At 43.0% G+C, this 20974-nt stretch overlaps 2 protein-coding genes across 2 annotated transcripts in view; one reads left to right on the top strand and one right to left on the bottom strand.

Annotated features, from left to right (window-relative positions):
- The first annotated feature begins 484 nt into the window (after nt 1-484).
- CRLF3 (cytokine receptor like factor 3) lies at nt 485-16462 on the top strand. The gene is made up of 8 exons (XM_059828164.1): nt 485-607; nt 3542-3749; nt 5587-5674; nt 6139-6316; nt 7823-8045; nt 8714-8846; nt 12940-13052; nt 13390-16462. The coding sequence occupies exons 1-8, from the start codon at nt 485-487 to the stop codon at nt 13641-13643; spliced, it is 1320 nt and encodes a 439-aa protein (XP_059684147.1). The 3' UTR covers nt 13644-16462.
- Nucleotides 16463-18492: 2030 nt separating this feature from the next.
- SUZ12 (SUZ12 polycomb repressive complex 2 subunit) overlaps nt 18493-20974 on the bottom strand; it is a 34736-nt gene continuing 32254 nt past the window's right edge. The window contains exon 16 of the mRNA XM_059828101.1: nt 18493-20841. Coding sequence (XP_059684084.1) covers nt 20496-20841 — 346 coding nt within the window. The 3' untranslated portion in view covers nt 18493-20495. The remainder of the gene's footprint in view (nt 20842-20974) is intronic.

Below are 20974 nucleotides of genomic sequence, written 5' to 3'. Positions count from 1 at the left end.
CCGCAGCCGGTCACCCCGCCCCTTCCCCGCAGGCCCGGTCACGTGCCGGCGGAGCCACGCCCGCGCCCCCCCCACCCCGCTTCGCCGCTGTCAGTCGGGTTTTCGCGCCGCGGTGCGGGCAGGGGCGGGGCGCGTGACGTCACGCGGGTGGGGCACAGGACGCGAGAGGGGCCAAACTTCGCGGGATCGGCGGCGCCGCCGCGCAGCGCGCTGGGCCGGCCCGGGGCTCTCTGGCAGCACGCGCCCTGCCCACCCCCGCCGGCGTCACCCTCCGCGCACGGCCGCTCCAGCGGTCGGGGCCGCCGCCCCGCCCCGCCCCGGGGCCGCCCCGCGCTCTGCCGCCGCCGCGGGGCCGGCTCCCCGCCGCGCTTCCCGCTCCGCCCCGCGGGGCACGGCGCCCGGATGTGGGGCCCTTCCGGGGGCGAGGCCCGCCCGCCGCCGCCACGGCCCCGCCCCGCCGGGTGCCTCGCCGCCGCGGCTGCCCATGGAGGCCGAGGCCGAGGCGCGGCTCCTCTTGCAGGAGGCTCGGGAGAGCATCGAGGCGGCGCGGAGCTACCGGCGGGAGCTGGAGCAGCGGCTGCGGGGCCTGCAGCAGGCGCGAAAGCAGGTGGGGAGGCGGGGCGGGGCGGGACGGGGCTCTCCGGAGGCGCTCACCGCCGCGTCCGGGAGGGGACGGGCGGCCGGAGGGCGCCCGCCCCACCGCTCCCGCCTGCCCGGGGCTCCCGTCCTGCGGCGTGTCCTTAGGCGGCGGCTCGGGCCGGGACACCCGCTGAGCCGCCCCCGGCAGCGCGGGGCCAAGGGTCCGCCCGGCTCGGGGAGGGGCGGCAGCCACAGCGAGCCTCCGCCGCGGCGGCGGCAGCGCTCGGTCCTGCGCGTCTCACCCGGCGCTGGGTTCTTCCGTGCAGCCCCGTCCGCAGGGCGCGGGGAGCAGCCGGGGGGAGCCGCGCTGGGGGCGCGTAGGGGAGCGGGGAGGGCGGCGGGAGTCCCGCGGGAGCGGGGGGTGGTGGCCGCGGTGGCCCCGCTGGTTCTGCGCGCTCCGCGGAAGCCTGGGTGCTGGCTCTGTCGGTGCGGGGCTTGGGAATGGATGGGTGGGGGAAGCGTCAGGGAGAGAGGGGGGCGAGGTGAAGTCTGTCACTGAGCTGAGCCTGACTGTCTGGGCTCCTCGGCGGGAGTGTTAGGAAAAATTCCTTTACTGAGAGAGTGGTGAAGCACTGGAAGAGGCTGCCCAGGGAGGTGGTGGAGTCACCATCACTGGAGGGGTTCAAGGAACGTGTGAACGAGGCACTGCAGGACATGGTTTAATGGGTATGGTGGTCTTAGTTGATGGTTGGACTTGATGATCTTACAGGTCTTTTCCAACCTTAGTGATTCTGTGAATAAAGATGTCTCAAGGACCTGCGTGCTCAAAAGTAGTTGGGATGCCAAGTCTTATTTTATAGGGAGTGCCGTGCCTGCCTCCTCCCCTCACCTCTGAAAGATACCTGCCTAGGCAAGTTGCTCTCTAGTTTGGTTGCTGTCCTGAACTCTGCTGTCCCCATGCACCAAACTCCGTGGGTCACGTACTCCGTGGGTCTCTGTGGGTCATGTATAAGTGTTGCCAACATTCCAGGTTAGCTGGTTTTTCTGCAGCTGTGCACTGAAGCCAGAGGAGAGTTTTCACTGGGACCAGTAACCCACCCACTCTGTGTTGAAGATACACGGTAAGATACGCAGATGTGGGTAGGGAGGTTGCGGGGAGCCAGTGAAGGACTGGCTCCTCTGCTAAGACATCCTCTAAGCTTTTTAGTTTCCACAGACTAGAACTAATGCATTACTATCTTTGATTCAACTCTGCAAGGGGTAAATAAAAAAACCAAAAACCAAAACCAAACGCAGAAAATGTTTCTGTGGTGACCTGATAATTTTTCTGAAGCAGATCCCATTAGCATAGAAACCTGCTATAAATCTGCTAGGTTACTGTCCTGCTACTGAGTGAATGTGGGCGAGCACTATACATTAAATTAGTCATCTTCAAAACCGCAAGCTACTTAAGAAAATGAATTGTTTGTGACCGTCTTTAATCCAAACCTCGTCATCTCAGAGTGTTGCCTGATAACTCAGACTGCGTTGGGAGGGAGCCAGCTTGTCTTTCTGCAGTGGCAGCGAGCGCTTAGTTAGCTTACCTTACCTTTCCTTTCCTTTTCCTCTTCGGGGGAATTTCTTTGCTTGTGTGCATGTTTCTGTTTTCTCTCTTTCCGTCTTCAGGACGACACGGTATTTTGTCTACAAAGAATCAGTTATGCAACACATGTCCAAGAATTCCCTGCGTCCAGGAGTGCTGAATATCTTAGGCTGGAGTTCAGATAGTGGAAGCTTAATTATTTGGGGACTGGTGGGTTGTTGTGGTAGGAAAAGCGCTTTAAGTCACTTACACTGCATCCTTTTCTTTTGGACCAGTGGCACACGGTTTTCAACAAGCTTCGTGCAGCTCCCTATGTCCAGGCACTTGCATTTCCTCTTCTGCGTAGCTAGTAGTATCTCTAATTCTGAGGCTGGCTTGTTGAATTTGTATCTGCATGTAATGGAGGTGATGGGCTTAGGGAAGTGGCTGTTCTGTCTTCCTCCGCCCCACCCCTTCACAAAGCTAAATACTTCCTTTTTTTCTCAAGCGTTGAAATAACAAGGGAAACCAAGCTGTGTGGCAGCTGCAGAGCTTCATGAATATCACTTGAAGAGGAAATTTATTTTACCTAAGCAGAGAACTTCCTGTGTTGGTTGTCTGTACTTCTAAAGATCTAGAAATTACGTGTAAGGCCGTGTGCATGTTGCAGCATTTCCTTGTGTGTGTGACTTAGAAAAGTTGATAATAGGGAGACGTTTACTTCGGACTTTTGCATCTTTAGCTCAAGGGTGTTCAAATGTGCTTTCTTCCCTAAACGTCAGATTCAGCAAGTTTGCAAACATTTTAATAAGGACTTGTAGACCTTCTGTGGTCTAGTTCTTCCAGACCTGCTGTTCACCCTGTGCTGTAACCCTGGAGCACAGACAAATCAAAGGTGGCTATCTGAAAAAAAATTGAAAGGAAAGCGGCTTTACGAGGATGTTAAAAACCCAATGAAGTGATGGGGCCTGGAAGAGTGCTTCTAGATAGTCTTCTAAAAGCCTGGTATCTCTTTCTTTCCAGTGAGGATGACCTGTATATGATGGCAGGGTAGCTTTTGAACAGGATTACAGCAGTTTCGGGGGGTGGCAGGGAGAAGACCTACAGAGCATTCAGACTTTTCTGACAAGAAAAATTCCTTGATTGAAGTACATGTAACCCAGTTTGTATTTTGCTTAGTTAATACGCTCTTCCCCTTGCCCAGGCTAGTTTCTTTGCCTCCTTCCCTGCTATACTAAAAACAGCTACCCTACTTTGTTACCTGCCAGGGGTCCTTTTTTTAAAGCTGACTTCACAGGCAGCTTTTCTCCAGCAGATGCAGGTGAGGTGGTTCAGAAAAATAAAAGGTGTGCATTGCCTTTGCCTTTATCTTGACTCTTCTTTCCTGTTACCTGAATTTAGATCAGAGAAAGTGCAACATTGACCAGAGATGTACTTGAGCAACATTTTAATGATTTGAAAGGGACCCTAAAGAAACTGTTGGATGAGCGACTGATGTCACTGCTGCAGGAAGTGGATGCTATAGAACAAGAGAGCATCAAACCCTTGGATGAGTGCCAGAAGCTAATAGAGCACGGAGTCAGTACAGCCGATGATCTGCTCCGGGAAGGTAAGGCAGGACCTGATACTAAGACTTAGCTCTACCTTCCAGTGTGTGTGTCTCAAAATCTGGAATGTTCCTGTTATGATCAGCGTATTTGGCTCATTTTGGAATGCTCCCAAACCAAATGTTAAGAAGAAGTTAAAGTTGGGTAGATGTAGTGAAAAACTGATCAATATTATCTCCTACGAATCCATGTTTTAATATCTCGCTCCAATCCTAGGGTGTACCTATGTCAGCGTAGCCTCTCCGTAAGGGCAGGAAGTACCTACTTTGGAAGTGTCTCACTGCAGAGATGTCCTGCACCCTTCCAAGCTAGAAGGAGGATTATGTCAGGCTACTTTGAAATAAAGTACATCTTGGGTACCATAATAACAAAATGTCTCTGTTGGTCGAAGAAAGTTATTTGTGTCTTAATGGAGTAGCAGCTGAAGTAAACAGATTACCTTTCCTGTTAAGTGTGATTATGTTCACTGTTGGTGGGCAACATGAGGAATGGAATGGCCACTCTATAGGAAAAATTTCTCCAAAAAGTCTGAGGATGAGGCAGACAAAAACAGACATGTGGAATATTGCTGTAAGGGCCAGTTTGTACCCTACTGGTGCTAAATACCTAGCCAGAAAGGAATGTCACTCTTGACTGTTTTCCCCACACTGGAGAACCTACTGGGAGCATGTCTGAGCCGTGAGTATGTTGGCAGTTTCCTTGCATTGTTCTCGTGTCTCAACTTTAACTTTCTTTCAACATGATCTCAGTTTTGTGACCTACAGTGCATTGAGCAGTCTCCCACGGGTAGGAAATCTACCGGCTTCCACTCAGACGTGAGCTTTGCGCTTACAGACCATGCTGGCTTGGCAGCTCTATGCCTCCTGTTCACGGGAGTAGTGACAATATTTAAGAATTAATTTGTTGGGTTTTTTTGTTTTTCTAGCACCCCCACCTCTGGGACAGCTGGTAGTCACGTTGTTTTTATTTTAAGTCTCAAGTTACTGAATCACAGGGTGGTGGCAAAGATTGCCTGTGTTTTACATGAGTTTCTATCAGATCTCATGAGAACTGGACTGGCTGTGCGCTTCCTGGCCGTGGGTCACCATTCCCTCTGGAGCCGTAGAAGCGTTGCTGAGTCATGTTGTCAAAATGAGCAGACATTGCATCTGAGTCAGGAATTAAGCCTCCGTGGTTATTAAAACTCCTGCTGCCAATTATGATGTATGCTTGTCTTTTAGAGATTTGTTTGTAATCCTCCGTTTGGAAAATGACTGAGCTTGCTTATGTTGTAAATTATCATAAAATCATCAGATAGGAGAATGGAGCATACGTCTCTGTAAGCTGAAGTGTGGGATGCTACTTTATTTGCAAAACTTATGAAAAGATTTCTGTTTATCTCCACACTTAATGCATGGATTATTTCATTCATTATGACAATAGCTACCATTTAGGTTGTAGCAAACAGAACAATGGTTGAAATTATTTTTTGCTTTTAAGCTCCTGCTTTTTTATTTTTTGCTCAGTGAAGGTGCTTGGGCTTTTTTTCTTCCTTTAAAGCAGGTGGAGAAAGTGATTAATAATCCCGATTTCTGGCATCTGACCCCAGTTCTGCTACTGTCTGAGACCTGAGGCAAATTATTACATCTGTTATGGGTGTGTCTACAGGAAACTTGGAGAACTTCAAAAGTTGCTAGATAGGCTTTATATTGTTAACTATAATTGTATTGTCTAGCAAAAGTGCTGAGAATGCTTCATGTTTAATTGGTTGTTCGTGTCAGAACTGGTTATTCTTTGAAGCAAAGAATGCCTTTCTTGGACATTTTTCTCATTAGGAATATTTTTACCGTTTGATTCCAGGAGAGAGTGCAGTCCATGGAGATGTGGGACAACAGAATGAGAAACTGTGCAGCTTTACAAAAAAAGCTTTACATATTCAGCTAGATAGGTAAGAGACTGACACACTGAGGTGATCTGAGGCAGCGGCACATGTGCTTTTCCTGTACAGGGGATCTTTTCTCCTTTGAAACAAAAGCCTTCCGCTCCATTGCCTTAAAAGATTCATTTGAAGTGTTACTGTCCTATTTGTTTCATAGATTTTCATTGGGGCTGGCAGTCCTAGAATGGAGTAGTTTTCAACCTCCATATGTTCTGTAGAAATATAGGCTGTTTATTTGTGAACAATGAAACCACTCCTTGTGGAACAGCCTGTATTTCAGAGTATTTACTGAGAAACAGACAGTCTGGTTAGGGCTGAAACACAATGTTTTCTGAGTCTTTCAAGTTTGAAATGCACATGCCAATTTCTGCAGCTGTTCTCTCTTTGCAAATCTGCACAGATTCGAGTGTATGGACAAAATATGAATTTGTAGAAGCTGGCCCCTTTCATTACAGCAAACTTTCCTTTCTCAGCTTACCAGAAGTGCCCTCCTTGGTTGACGTGCCTTGTTTATCTGCCCAGTTGGATGACTGCCTTCTCACTATATTGAAAAATCAAATATTCAGACATGGAACTGTGGCATCTCGCCCACCTGTACAGCTAGAGGAATTTGTTGAGAAGCCTGGAGGTATTTTAGTCCGATGGTGTAAGGTAGGTAAAATATCCTGGGTGAAAATCATTCAGACTTCAGTTTTGTTGAAAGAAACTGAAAAAGCCACTTTCATTCTGGATTCTCTACTGCCTTCAGAGGAATAGTCCACTCCAGTGTGTAGTTTGGAAGAGATTTTTATGGTAATGGCCTCATCTAAAGGCAAGACAATCCAGTGATGTTGTGGTCGGCGCTGGCAGTGACATTTGTGTGTTGGACTCTTGCTGTTGGACTCTACCTGCTCCCATCTGCAGGTAGAAAGGACCGATATGCTAATGCACCTCTGCCTCATGAGTTCCTTCCCTGTGTGTGGAAAAGTCGGGAGGGACAGCTGAAAACACTGCTGCCCCTGTGCTTCCCATGCTTATGGAAGTGCCAGGTACTGGACAAGCAGGAAATGCCTCCTTCAGATACTCTTCCCAGTAAACAAATAAATCGTAGAGAGTAATGTATCTGTGATGGTGTTGTACAAACAGGACCAAGAAATCCTGGTGTGTGTGTTTCTGGCAGAGGTGATTCGCACGTGGCCATTTGTGCTGTGGAACCGAGTGGTTCGGTTGTGTGGCAAAAACTGCTAAACACTCTCAGTGAGACTGGACTGCAGTGCTGGGGGGATGCTTGTCTTCCCTTTGAAGACACTTTCACAGACCCAGGATGAGGCTGAACCTGTTCTGTTATGCTTTTACACCTACACGTTTGTGTTCTTAGCGAGATGCAGTGGATAGAAAGAGAAAATATTTTAGTATTGGCGTTAGCTAGTCAAGTAGCCTTTCTCTTCAGTAGACAAAACCTATTTTTGAGTAAATCATTGCTGTGCTCTGATGTGGTTTAGTTGTTGTTGGACAGCTCTACGCTCCTTGGCAGCATTAAGCAAACTTTTGTTGTTCTAGCAACAGCCAGCCATTGATCAGCCACCCTTACCTTGTACAGGATGTGGACTCGGATTGTAAAACCATAGGCACTATTGTCACATGTGGTCTGATTTTCTGTGCTGTAGGGGAGTTCCCTGAATTTGGTTATGCTTGGGGGATAGTGGAGCTTTTGTGGGGAGAAAAAATTAAAAAAAAAAGAATCTCTTTTGACTTAGAGATATCAAAGAATTGGAAACAATTCCCTGGAACAGTTTATGAAGGATAACAGTGAAGTTTCCCTTGCTGTTAAAATTGGCGCTGAATTTCTTCTGCAAGTTTGTCTTCAGCTTTTGGCTGAAGGATCTTGGCTGAAGGATCTTGGTATATCTCTGCTAGATTGAAAAAACTTCTGTTAAATGTTTCTTCTCTTATAGATACTTTTAAACTGTGAGCAAATAATTCTTACACTACTTTTTGTATTAGTTGGTTCAGACACTGATTTTATTTTCTATAAGGCATGCTTTCTGCTCTTTAATACCTTGTGACTCTGAATCGCCTTTGATGACAGCCTGCAGTACTACCCTAGTGTACGCCGCTTCAGAGGCGAAAGGGAAGAAAGAGGGGGGTCCTTTATTAATGTAATGAATATTTCTGTAGGTGGATGATGACTTCATACCACAAGATTACAGACTGCAATATCGTAAGAGTACTGCCAGTCACTTTGAAGATGTATATGTCGGCTCGGAGACAGAGTTCATAGTGCTGCATATTGATCCTAATGTTGATTACCAGTTCAGAGTCTGTGCCCGAGGAGATGGACGTCAAGAGTGGAGTCCGTGGAGTGTTCCTCAGATCGGCCATACCACGCTAGTTCCCCATGGTACTGTTTCGTTGTTCATCTTCATCTTAAGCCCATGTCATCAGTGCTGCACTCCTGAGGGTCTATAGCTGAATGACTTATGGAGCTGCTCTTTGTATGACGGTGGGGTGTCCTTAGCTATGATGTATGTGTGTAACATATGATGAACTATCCTTTCATCCTACAATTTATTCCTTGCTTTGTAGTGTGAGTGATAGTCTTTCCAGCAGGTAGCTCACTGCTTAGCCTTGGAAAGCAGTAATGAGCCAGAAGTGAAGCATTTTTTTTCTCCTTGTCCCTCGCCCCTACCTAAGCATTGTTGGATGACCTGCAGTCACATAACAAGCTCTTACTTTGGAGAGAGATAACGCTAAATTTTCTCTTCACTTGCAAATTTTTAAGGGCAGTAGGTCATGAAGGTTTTCCTTTGCCTACAATACGACTGCAGGGATCGCAGCAGAGTGTGACATTCTGGTGAACCCTGTGAGCTGGGAAATACTTTTTGTAATTGGAAATGATTTGAAAAAGAAATCTGTCCATCAGAAGAAGATAAAACCAGCCCCTGTTCTTAACATAGCTTAAGCTTCATATGAGGTAAAGTGAGTGAACATTGCGGCTGACGTTATTTTGCACAGACGGTAGCTGGTCTAGTTGAGGTTCACACTGCCTTTTTTTTTTTTTCTTTGAAGAATGGACAACTGGTTTGGAGGGTTACAGCTTGAGCAGTCGAAGAAACATAGCACTTCGAAATGATTCTCAGTCATGCGGTGTGCTCTACTCCAAAGCTCCTACTTACTTCTGTGGGCAGACATTAACATTCAGGCAAGTACTTTCTGGGTAGCTGTTGTCTGGTGCGTCTCCTGTGAACCGAGCTTCCTTCTCTAGTCCGTTAATTTGAATTGTATGTAAACCTGAGTAATGATGCGTGTTTCAGTTTTACATCAGCTCAGCCTCAGTCAAGGTAGCGTGTCTGTGTGAAGTCTGAACCTCTTTCTCTTTACTTCTACTTCCTGGCTCTTTAGGAAAACACCTGATGTTTTTGTAGGACCTGCCCCTATCTAAAACAGAGACAAGAGTGAACTCCTGAGGGATGGTAAAACGCAGCCCATGCTGAGCAAATCTGTGGAATGTTGAACTCCTCGAGTTTTGTAGCAGCTGTTACTGGCCGGTCAGAAGTCGGTGGAGGCCTGCCACTGATTCTTTTTAACCTTGGGTCAGCGGGTTTTTTCCTTCCCAGACTATGCACATGCTTTGACTTTGGATGTGAAAACATTGTATGTGCTGCTGGGACAGGTAAGGATGGCAGTCTGGCACTGTCGTCATTAACAGCCGAGATCATTAGTGGTGATGGGGCTACTGCTTGAAACTGGCATTGAAACTCTTGAGTGGAGAAGGGATCTTGTGAAATTCAAGCTTTTCATTTGACACAGAATGCGATTACAAACCTTGGCAGCTTTGCTGCCTGTAGTTCTATCCCTGAGATGATGCTGTTTAATAGGGTATGAGGAATGTCCTTGTGGATATGTCAGTTGTAATTACAGACCTCAGAGACTCTGAAGCTTTATTCCATCTTTCCCTGGTTAAATAAAACTACTAGCTGTACAGTAAGCAACCCCCAAAGGCAATTTAAGGGTCATGATATTTTTGTAACTTACTCCATGGTGTTTCATTTCTCCCTTCCTGATAATGAATTATCTTAACGTTAGATGGTTGTAGTATGAGGATGTATTCAGTTGCCCCTTCTGAGATGGGATAAAAAGATCTGAAGCTTTCCTTTGAAATTTGTTGCTAGATTTAACATCTCTTGGCTCAGAAATGCCTGTGAAATTAAAGGCAGAACTTTGAGGTTTCCCTTTCAGACCAATGCCTTTTATCTGTTTTTATTGGTAACACATGAAAATCTTTTGCTTTACATTTTGGTAATGTGGACTCCTCTCCAAGAGGAGATTGTTTCAGGATGGCAGAGTACTAACAAGCACGTGTCCACAAGAACTGTAATGACACAGATCTTGAGATTGAAGACAACCTCAAAAATTGGTTGCGTTCCTCTTCCAAGGTCCAAGAGTAGCTGCTTATTTCAAAGCGTGTGAGATTTTCCTGAGCAGGGAGATGTAGTACTTGGCGCTTGGCTTTCTCCATCTGTTGAAACAAAAGTGTATTCACGAGGGGTAAGTGGCTTGCAGAGCAAAACAAATAAGCAAGGTTCACGTTACAGATGTTTGTGAAGCAGCTTTGTATTCTTCTTGTGTGTTCAGGACACAGGCATAGCTCATCAGTGAAAAGTGAAGCTGTGATAAACACAATGCTTTGTATCTGCTTTTTAAAGACAGACTGCTTTAGTTAACCTCTGAGGTGAGGCATTTGGACAAGTTGTAGGAAAACATCATTGCTTTAAGCCGAGACACATCCTGTTCCTTTGCAGCCTTCAGGGAGCTGTCCTTAGGAAAGGGAACGCTTCTCCACAGGGACCTGCTCTGCTGTCTCTAAAGCTTTTGCTTGCAGTGGGGAGCCGCAGTCAGCCTGGCCAGGCTGGTGATTCGGGATCATCCAGCAGACGCCCTGTGAAGATCGTGCTGACTTTGTCAGGAACCCACCACAACTACTGATGGCTATTACAAAGGAAGCGCATGTGGTCACCCACAGACTTACTTCTCTGTGCTCTGAGACAAATGGAAACTGGTGGTGGTTGAACTGGTTCAGTGTCTGTATGCTGCAGTGACAGAGGCAAGGGGTTTGCTCCGCAGCATTGGAAGTGGTGAGAAGGGATTTGAACAGTGTCCCACTGAGCGTTGTTCCTACCACGTATTCTGTGGGCTTTTTAAAATTTTGAGTCCCGGGAATCATAGAGGCTGCAGAATAACTTTTGTTAATGTGATAGGAAAAATCAGTCTAGTAAAGCAAAGCTTAGGAGATTGTGCAGTGATGCTCTGTACTGTACTTGGGCTCTTTGGCTGGTTATTAATTGCTGAAAAATCAAAACCTAGCAAGGAAAAGAATGGTGATCTATACCATATCCTGGCCCTCTTCCCTGTGCATGCGAGAGGAGGAAAGCCACTGCAGAATTATAGGCTGGCCTTTGTCTTGGGCACTCGGATTGTGCTTCCTTGTTATAGTGTAAGGAAGGTTTGGCTCTTTCCTGCTTTGCGTTAGCACACAGCCCAGTCTGCTCCCTTGGAGAAAGGGCAGTGGCGTAGGGAGGGTAGCCCTGATGCTGGAAAGCCTGGGAGTGGTGAATGCTGAAGTGCATGATGCAAAACGTGGCCTTAGCCTGGGTTCAGTGAGAACGCTGAACCTAAAATGTTCAGCTGGTCCTAGACTGACTCCTGTGTAACGCTCCCACTCTGGGTGTACCATCGCTCCTCCCTCAGAGTAGTTGCTGTCCTGTGACTTGTTTATGTTTTTTTTTCTTCCTACTGCTGCTGGTCCAGGTTACCTTGACAGTGCTCTGCAAAAAAGGGTCTATATAAAGTGTGGATACAGATTGACATGATAGAATTCCTATTTTTTAATGGGTTTATAATTGTGCATTTTTAGTCATTCTTGTGACTGTACAAACACTTATTTCCAACGCAAAACTCAAGAAAGGCTCCCATAACTAGGGATGGAATGAATTAATGTCACCTAAGCACAAAGGCTTAACTCTCAAGTTTACAGATAAATAGCTGTTTATAAAGCTTCACCAGTAACTCAGGCAGAGTTTAAAATCTAGAGTACCAAAATGAATTTGAAATCTCATTTAAAGTTGTTTTGGGAAAACATTGTGGATTGCTTCCAAATAAAAAACTTCTTAGATTTTTTTTTTTTTTGCTTTGCTTTACAGTAAAAGGCTTTTGCTATCTCAGTGATGTTCCCAGGGGACTGAGAAACCTAGTGGAGTGCAAAAGTAAAACATGGTTCCAATTTTATCTTCCCTGTTTGTCTTGAAAGAGTTAACCCATTGTGTGCCAGTTGTCTACTGCCAGTTTAATTTCCAATTCTTAAAAACTTCTGCTGAAATTTTTCTGTTGTTTGGCAACAACCATATATCAGCACTGCTCTTTCTCTCAAGTTGTAATGAAAATAACTGCTGTTTTACTTTCTAGAAAAGACAATCTGAGTTTCCTGAGTCACTCAGGCTCTCTCTAAAGTATGATTTAGCACCTTTGAGAGATGGCAGTACAAGAGAAAGGACTCAAATACAGAAGAGCCCTTTAGTGCACAAACTGCACAGCCTCGCTCAGCTGCTAGGGCCCAAAGGGAACCCTGTCCCGGGTCATTTGCACAACTTGGTTGCTTTTTCTTCAGAGATTCTTTCCCAGGACCAAAATCCTAAATGCATCTGAGCAGAAGCCAGGCTGGTAAATGCTGTTCTAGGCATTGTTTTTAATACCCATTTGCACCAAGCTGATTTATTAAAAAAGCCAAACCAAACAAAAAACCCACACGCTCCCCCAAACCCAACAACCCACCACCACCAAAACACATCAACCTTCTGCCCCCACCCCTTTACAGCAGAACATAGCAGGGCTCAAAACCCCCGTTTTAATCACACTTACTAAATACTTGCTGAAACTGTAACTGTTTTGCTATAATACATGATGTTGACCAGTAATCTGGTACAGATGACTGTAGATTGTAGTTTTGCACATATTGGTTCAGACAACTGGAAATAATTTCAGAAGACTCTAAGCTGTGACAGTGGAGAATTTTATTAAATAGCAATGAAAGTTTGCAGGAAGCAGATTCATGTTTTGTACAGATTAATAGTTAGAGCATTGCTCAGTGGAACTGTTGGGAAAGCTGGTCATTCAAGAGCCATCTCCCCAAAAGGTTGGATGAATTTGTTGAAAGCCCTGGAGCACAGTACAGAGGTTGGGATTTCATTGTATGTTTTGATTAAAAGCTTCAGGGTTTGACTTAACTTTTTGCTTGGTAGAATTGAAACCGTGGGACAGCCAGACAGACGAGACAGCCTAGGAGTGTGTGTGGAGCAGCAGAACGGCTATGATTCTTTGCAGCGGGATAAAGCTGTATGCATTAGCACAAACGGTGAGTTTAAATCACATAATTGAAGAATGTGATTTTTTTTTTTTTTTTTTCTTTCCCAAAACCCATAGCCCCTGGTTCTTTTATATCCCTGGATCACCTATGAGGAACTTCATCCACCTTTTATGTGCATACTGCTTGTGCAGTTAAAATCTTTGGTGAGATCACAGATCTCCGTTTCCTGCTTGCAGTTACTGCGACCTGTTTGATGTGACAAAATGGAAGGTGGCAGGGTTGCTTTCCATTTCTATCTGCCTGCAAAAAAAAGAGGGAGACATAGTACTGCATGTTAGTAGGTACAGAAAGTGAGAAATAACATTTGGTATCTTGGCTGTTTCAGGGGCAGTATTTGTAAATGGAAAAGAGATGACAAACCAACTGCCTGCTGTTACTTCTGGATCGACTGTGACGTTTGACATGGAAGTTGTGCAGTTAGGGCCTTCCAGCACCGAGGGAGGAAACTTCAAGCTTAGAGTAACCATTAGCTCTAACAACAGGGAAGTGGTCTTTGACTGGGTACTTGATCAATGCTGTGTTTCTTTGTATTTTGGATGTTCATTTTCATACCCAGGCTGGAAAGTTTTGGTGTTTTAGCAGTGAGTGAAGGGATTTTTGTTCTTGCTATAAAGTGTAATGTTAAAACCTCGGTTTCCAGCTGTTTGACATCAACAATCTGTTAACAAAAACCTGCCTTTATACTACTTGAACTCCACTATATTGTACTTCCTACTGGATTCATTTAAAAAAAAAATTGTGAAACATTGGATTTGTTACTCTGGAAAAAGTTAGAAACAGGCATTTGCATAGTAAGTTAATTTAAGCAGTCCATAAGACCTTTCCCTTTTTTCCTTCAGACTTGATTTTTGTCAGTATTTCATTGTACTCTAGTCTCAGGGTACGTGTGTTGTGTAGAATTAACTTTGCTTAATGCTGCTGTTCTGTGAAATAAGCCTGTAAATGTTTAGGGGGGGTGAAGGGGTGGTAATGGACCAAAGTGTTTTTTTTATTTATACCACTCAAAAAGCGCAAGGCAGTTAGAGCAGTGATGTCCTGCTAATGCTTCCTTCTACGCAATGCTGCCTTAATAGTATGAATGGATAGTGGGTTCTGCATGCAACAGCAATTTCTCCTATGCACGGTACTGTTCATTCCTCTAGAGCAAGGATGTCTGAGCCATAATGTCTGTTTAAATATGTAGCCAGTCTGTTAATGTCTCACTTAAGTGCCTTATTTCCAGCAACTGTTTTCTGTGTTGTCACTTGGAGTATATTTTCTAGTGTAGTTTCATGGTGATGCTTACATCAACTTAACGCAGGTGCTTGCCTCAAACTAGACCAATACCCAGAGTACGATGGTTATCCTTATCTGCTCTTAATGTCTTCCCTGGTTATAATTTACTGTGTAGCTTACGCCAGAGTGAGTCTTAGCGATCGAGTACTTAGGCATGACGTGCAAATGGCAGCCATAATTCCTCACAGAGCCCTTCCAAGAGACAACCTTCTTTCTGTTGTCCAACAGAGCCAAGGGAGGTGCTGTTCCAATGTGCAGGATTCCTGGAAATCCCAGATAGCTACCTGGGAACAAATTGCATTCACGTGCAATAGTGCAGGTGTATGGTCCAAGCGCTGGGGATGGACTAGACCACCCAAGCAAGCTGGGACTGCTCCTGGAGATCCCCCTTGAGAGATAATGGAGATGGGCTTTGGGTATGGGCTTGAGGCAGATGCCACTGGCACAGATTTAACCTGTGGCAGTCAAAATAGAGCAGATGGTGGCAATTTAGCTCTCTTCCAGGTAGTAAGATGGGATGAGAAATTATTATGAATTAATTGACTTTGAATTCAGAAGTTACATAAAGTTACCACTATTTCCCCTAAGGAGCAACTAAGATCTAGAATAGGCTTATCAAAAGAGAGCCTATTCCTGGTCAAAAGATTGCAATACTAGTGGATTTAAAGGATTTTTAAGTAATGCTCACTGAGGGCCTTAAAAGGGACCTTCTTACCTCAAGTTCAATTAAAATAAATATATTTTAGCATGTTAGAATAGCAGTATTTTTATAAAACCTGCACAATCATTCTGCCCTTTTTCCTTCAGTGTCAACTTATACATAAGCCCTCTCTGCTAGCATAAAAAGCTTAATTTACATTGGATTCCTATCCCCCACACTCACACTCAGTACAAAAAGATTAGTCACCTGCCTGCATTTTTCCCCCAAGTGTCTGTAGTAGGGGTACATGAATTTCAGAGGGAGAATGGCAGTTGGTATTTATACAATTTACAAGAAAAAAAATTGAGTAGATTCAGATGGATGCAAAGAACTTGCACATGGTAGCATGAGGTTGGAATTTACTGTAAGACATGAGTGAGGAAGACTGACACCTGCAGGTAAGATAATCCAGCATTAGTAACAAAAAAACCTTTTTCAAGCTTAACTATTTCACGGTTAAGGCAGTAAGAATACTAGCTTATCCTGTACTTTCAGTGTTCCTTTGATTATCCTGTGAAGAGTATTTTCAGTACTTTTAAAAGATGGTTCTTTTCCGATAGCCAGGAGGGTTCAGTAGATGATCAAACAGTATCAGTCCTGTTCAGAGAGGGTCAGGCTGGCACTCCAGCTAGCAGCCAACTTACATCTTGCTCCCCTTAGCAGTGCTGGTTAATTCTATGTACTCACTTCAGGTGTCAGGTACTAGTTGGAACTTAGTACTTTTACCATATGGAAACTAAAATTGTGAATATCTACACTTATAAGGTACCAATGGGTCAGGTACCTTTTCATCTGCTTTTGGAGGGGCTAGTCAGACTATTGATTCTGCAGGATATTTACTTGCATATTAGAAAATAAAGCTTAAGCCTTGAATTCAGGTACTTCGGAGATGGCAATGCCATGTCAGTTCGTTCAGAATATACGTACAAAGCAGCTTAAGATGACTGTGAAGGGCCCCAGGAGGCCCCTATTGCTCCCCTGGAGAGCTGAGGATGGCAATAGAAGAAAGTTTTTTCTGACTTCGGTCTCTAGCTGTATGTTGAAGGGCAGCTTGCCAACATTGGGTTGGTTTTTTTGGGGTGTTTTTTTTTTTTTAACTTAGCATAAGCTTAACTGTCCAAATTGCAAATTAGGTACTGTTCAGCCACCTCTTAGAGCTGCACCTTTTAAACCTGGGAGAGGTGAAAAGTCTCAGGGCAAGAGACCTGAGTAATAAAGTATGCAAAGAATCAGAAGAGGCTTGAATTAAAAAGGCTGGAATTCTGTCCTTCCACAGTGGAGTTCAGCTAGACAGAAAGTGACATTTCCCTTACCATTGTTCACCTCTGGGTATTGGAGCCTTGCAAGCAACAGAGTGTTAACTGCTTATGAAATCCAATCCTGAAAGTTGTTTTCTTAAGCTAGTACATTCACTTACCTCAACGAAGACTTATGTGTCAAGTGAAATTTGAATTTTTTTTACAATAAAGTTTTATCCCTCAACTGTGTATGGTCTAGTAAATTATTTATTAGGGCATAAGCTGAGCATCACTGCATTCTTATAACAAGAACATAAAAATGTGCTCGGTAGCACTGCAGTCACTGTAAAAAGCTTCTCCCTTGTTTTTATTATTTTTACCTTCTGTCCCTCAGAAGTCCCCATTTTTTCTCAGGTTTCTCACTTGTGCACTTATTTCCCACTGAAATTCAGATCTTAACTGGTATCTCTTGCAGAAATAATTATTTTCCTTTTTTAAACTACTTTCCCCAATATTCCAGCACAGCTAATTGGTCTCCATTTTACTGTTCCCAGCTCCTTACAGTTGCATTAAATGGTGCAACTCTTACACATAGTAGTTTTTGGCCACCATTACTGAGCAAGAAGCAGGTACGTAATCCCCCTCAAATAAAGGCCATGTTGAACTAACAGACAGCTTTGCTTTAATCCCTTAGTTCTGCTTTACCTGCGGCCTGTTCCACTTCCTTGGTCTCTTTTACAGGAAAAAAGAACTTGTGAAACCAGTAAATAAGGTTGATGACATGGTGGCCTTCTCTCGTAAATACACCATTCATATAAAGAACCTTCTTCATGCTAAGATGCCAAGTATATCTCCTAAAGAGTGCATCTTCAGTCTCAAATCAAGCAGCTTAAGAACAGCAGATTATCAGTCACAGAAGGAAGACTTACCTACTTCAAAGCTTGTTTTCTCAGCTATGAAACCATGTGGTATCAGATTTACAACCAGGATCCGGTCCAACAGGAACACCTTCATTCAAGCCCTGGTTGATGACAGCACCAGACTGTTCTGTGAATTAAGAAATACTTTGAACGATAATGTCAAAATTGTCCTCACAGAATGGCTCCTGCATTCTCAAAGGTAAAATCAAATTGCTGCTTTGGGGTGGGTTGTATTGTTTGAGGGTTTGGTGATTAGTGAAGTAACCAGAACAGATCAAATTATTAGCAACTGCTTCATTCCAGGCAGTGAATCTTTACCCCACCCCCAAAAAATTCAAGGACTACATTCAAGACACAGTCAAAGCAACATACACTTAAGGTTAACAATTTAAATGCATCTAACAATTTTGAATACAGTATTTAATGCACTGAACTGCATATTCAAGTCATATGTTAGGTTCCAACTTAGGGTTCACCAAATACAAAACATCAAAAATCTGCCATGAACATATTAAAGGCTAGATTAGAACCTTGCCCATTTTAGAGACAAAAGCATACTGAACAATGCAGTCTGAAGTCAAGTTTACAGAATGTAGCTGTCATAGCCTGTATTTCAGTATCTGAATTATTTTTAACACGAAAAAAGGTTTTCAGTGTCTGCTATTCAACAGCCACTATTCAGCCAAGCAGTGCAACTCCTTACTTGTTTTGTTCTGTAGTACCTGGAGTACCCATCCTGTACAGTCCCAGAGAAAAGCACTATTTTAAACTGATACTGACTTAAACTTTGCTCCAAATAAACTATCTTGTAAAATCTGTTTGAAACATTAACCACTTGCATGTAAAAAATTCACAAGTCTTATTTTTATAACTGACACAAGTGATATGTTTCATTTTCAGTTATATAAATTACAGTTCTAAACAGTAATACACAACTTACAGATAGATCCCAAGCATTCAGTCCTACCCCCCAGAAAGAATGGAAGTTTTTATAATCTAGCTAAAAGCCTTGTAATTTATGGAGACACCTTAAATATAAGAAAAAGACTGGACAGAAACTTAGCTGCCTCTGTAACAATCTGGGAAAGGAAAAACACGTATGTATCCAAATTCTACAAGACACACAGAAGGGAAAGTTTACACAAGTACCGCTTGTGGCCCTTCTGCATGCACGTAAAATGACTGGACAACCATCATGGCAGATTTTGTATTACTGAACTTTATGTACAAAAGCTGATTTCAAATAAAACATTTTAATGTAAAAACAATGGTTCATTTAAACAACTGAACTTGTTTTTTCTTTTTGTTTGGGGTTTTGTTTTTACATCTACTGTACCATTCAAATTCTTTTTAACCAGCTTACATGATATCTTCAAAATCTATCAAAGGTACATATAGAAAAGGCATCTTTATAAATAGAAAACAAAGGGACTTTTTCAGCTTTTATTATAAATTGACATGACATACAAAGTTTACTGGACAGAAGTAATTTCATTACTATTTTTGGGGGGATCACCAACTTTTTGTGCAAACAATGCTAGCCTTCTTTTAAGCATTAAGAGCATAACTGCTTAAGAAATGACATAAGCAATAATTCTAGAACTACATCTCCCCTAAAATAATCTATTTTTTTACATATGTGCACAGCTTTAGCAAATTAAAGCCAGAGAGAAATGCTTGATGTACTATCCAGAGGCATAATTAGAGTTTGCTAAAACTCAGAGAGCTGGCAAATTCAAGAAGTTTGTAATGAAAGCTGCAGTTTCCCTCTTTCCTATTTTGTACACAAAATCAGTGACTAAGAACTTAATACTGGATGACAAATCACATCCACACCATTAGTTAAATAGTCTCACAGTTAAACACATCTTAAGGACCATCAAAATCAGTATTTACATTTTATAAATTTCTGAAGACACCATTAGAAAGCTTATATACCCCTTAAACAAACAGGGAACTGCATCTCATGGTGATGGAATGAAATAAAAAATTAAAAATACCTGTATTTACAGCAGCATTGTTCCTTTATAAATAAAGAATATGAAAAATGCAATATTTTAAGGATAATAAAAAATTGAGGTGATGTCACTCAACCACAGTGCTTGCTGGAATAAACCCTTCGGTGCTGATACTGTACCAGTAGTGAAACCACTTTCCATTGGAAAAAATCTGTAAACGTATGCATAAAATGTGTTAACAGCAGTGCAAAACTGCTCAAATATAGTTTAGTCAGCATCTTAGTATCTGTATTGAATACAATACATCACAGAATACTTGCATAAGAAGTGCAACACATTTTCTGGTCCAATTTTACAGTGCATTTTTCCCTCAAGAGTGGCATCTCGAAAGCCAAAGCTAAACCTATGGCCTGGACTTGCAGTCTGTACTCAGGCAAAACAGCAGGCATAAACTTCAAAAGAAGTTAATCGACGTAATGCCTACATACTGACTATAGACTCTCGGCTTTAGCATGGCACACTATGATGCGGAACCCCAGTAAAAAGGGTTTACATCAAATAGTTTGTGTAGCTGTGTAAATGTGTAATAAAAATATAAAGGAGCTAATGTTCAAGTTTAAAATGGTACACTGGGTGATCAATACATCAGAATTATCCACGAAAACCAAACTGCTGGTAACCTCAAAAAGCCAAGGTGGTACTTCACTGTGTCTGTAACATGAAAAGCCAAGATCTTTCCAAACAGGCACAAGACAAAGGAAGTGCTAAGTTTGCCAACTTTCATAATTTTAGTGTAAAAAAATTTTGTAATTTATGATCAATTGATAAATGATTTCAAATACAAGGATCAAGGTTAAACTTTAAATAGTGAGACATTATTTTCACAAAAAGCTAACTGGAGAATTTCTAAATAAGAAAAGCAGAAACTGTATCCCAATCCCCTTTCCCCAATGTTTCACAACTTCATGGTAGGAAAAACAGCCAGATACAGATGCAAAAATCTTAATATAAAAACGGTTTTACATATACTTAAATTATGTAAATTCCATAAAGTTCTTAAGACACTAATTACTAAAATTACAAAAAGATTTTCATATTGCTCTTCATGCTCAAACTCTTAGAATATTGTCATTACATCACCAAAACCGATATACATGTAGTACTTGCATAATTAACTGAATAGAAACCCTGTTAAAACAATATCCTTGTTGAAATCATTTATTTCCATCCAGCAGTGCCTGTTTGGAATCTCTGTATTTTTGCGTGTAATTCTTTAGAGCTCATGCACCCTAGAATGTCACTTCAATGCTTGTCCGTTGAATGGCATTTGACTTCTGACTTCAGAGCTTTTGTTTCTTGCTCTGTTTTGTGACACCTGAGATGCTATCCATTTCTGAAATTCTCTCTCTCATATTATTTTCACTATATCCATTTGTTGTCCCACTTTGTTCCTCAGAAGACTCCTCATCCGTTGGGGAGGCTGATTCTCCTTTCTCTAACTTCTGCTGCATCTCTCGGAGCCTGGCAACAGCTTTGTCTATTGACATTATGCTGATGAGGTTAAAGTCATGCATGCTGACCAGATGTAGCATAAAGTTTCGACACAAGTTCTTCTTAATTATTTTTTGTCCGTAATTTTCAACAAACAGCATACAGGCATGATTCATTTGATTGTCAGCAATAAACCTGTCAAATTAGAAAGCCATCATTATGCAAGTAGAACATTTTCAAAAACAAAAAGACACCCTACAACATGGTTTATCAATGTAACTGCATAGACCATCTATTATGTAGTCTCAACATTTGCCAATGTTTCTTC

The sequence above is a fragment of the Gavia stellata genome, chromosome 22 (assembly GCF_030936135.1).
Source record: "Gavia stellata isolate bGavSte3 chromosome 22, bGavSte3.hap2, whole genome shotgun sequence".
Classification (NCBI taxonomy): Eukaryota; Metazoa; Chordata; class Aves; order Gaviiformes; family Gaviidae; genus Gavia; species Gavia stellata.
The sequence above is the reverse complement of the archived record's forward strand: the minus strand, read 5'-3'. Positions and strand labels throughout refer to the sequence as shown.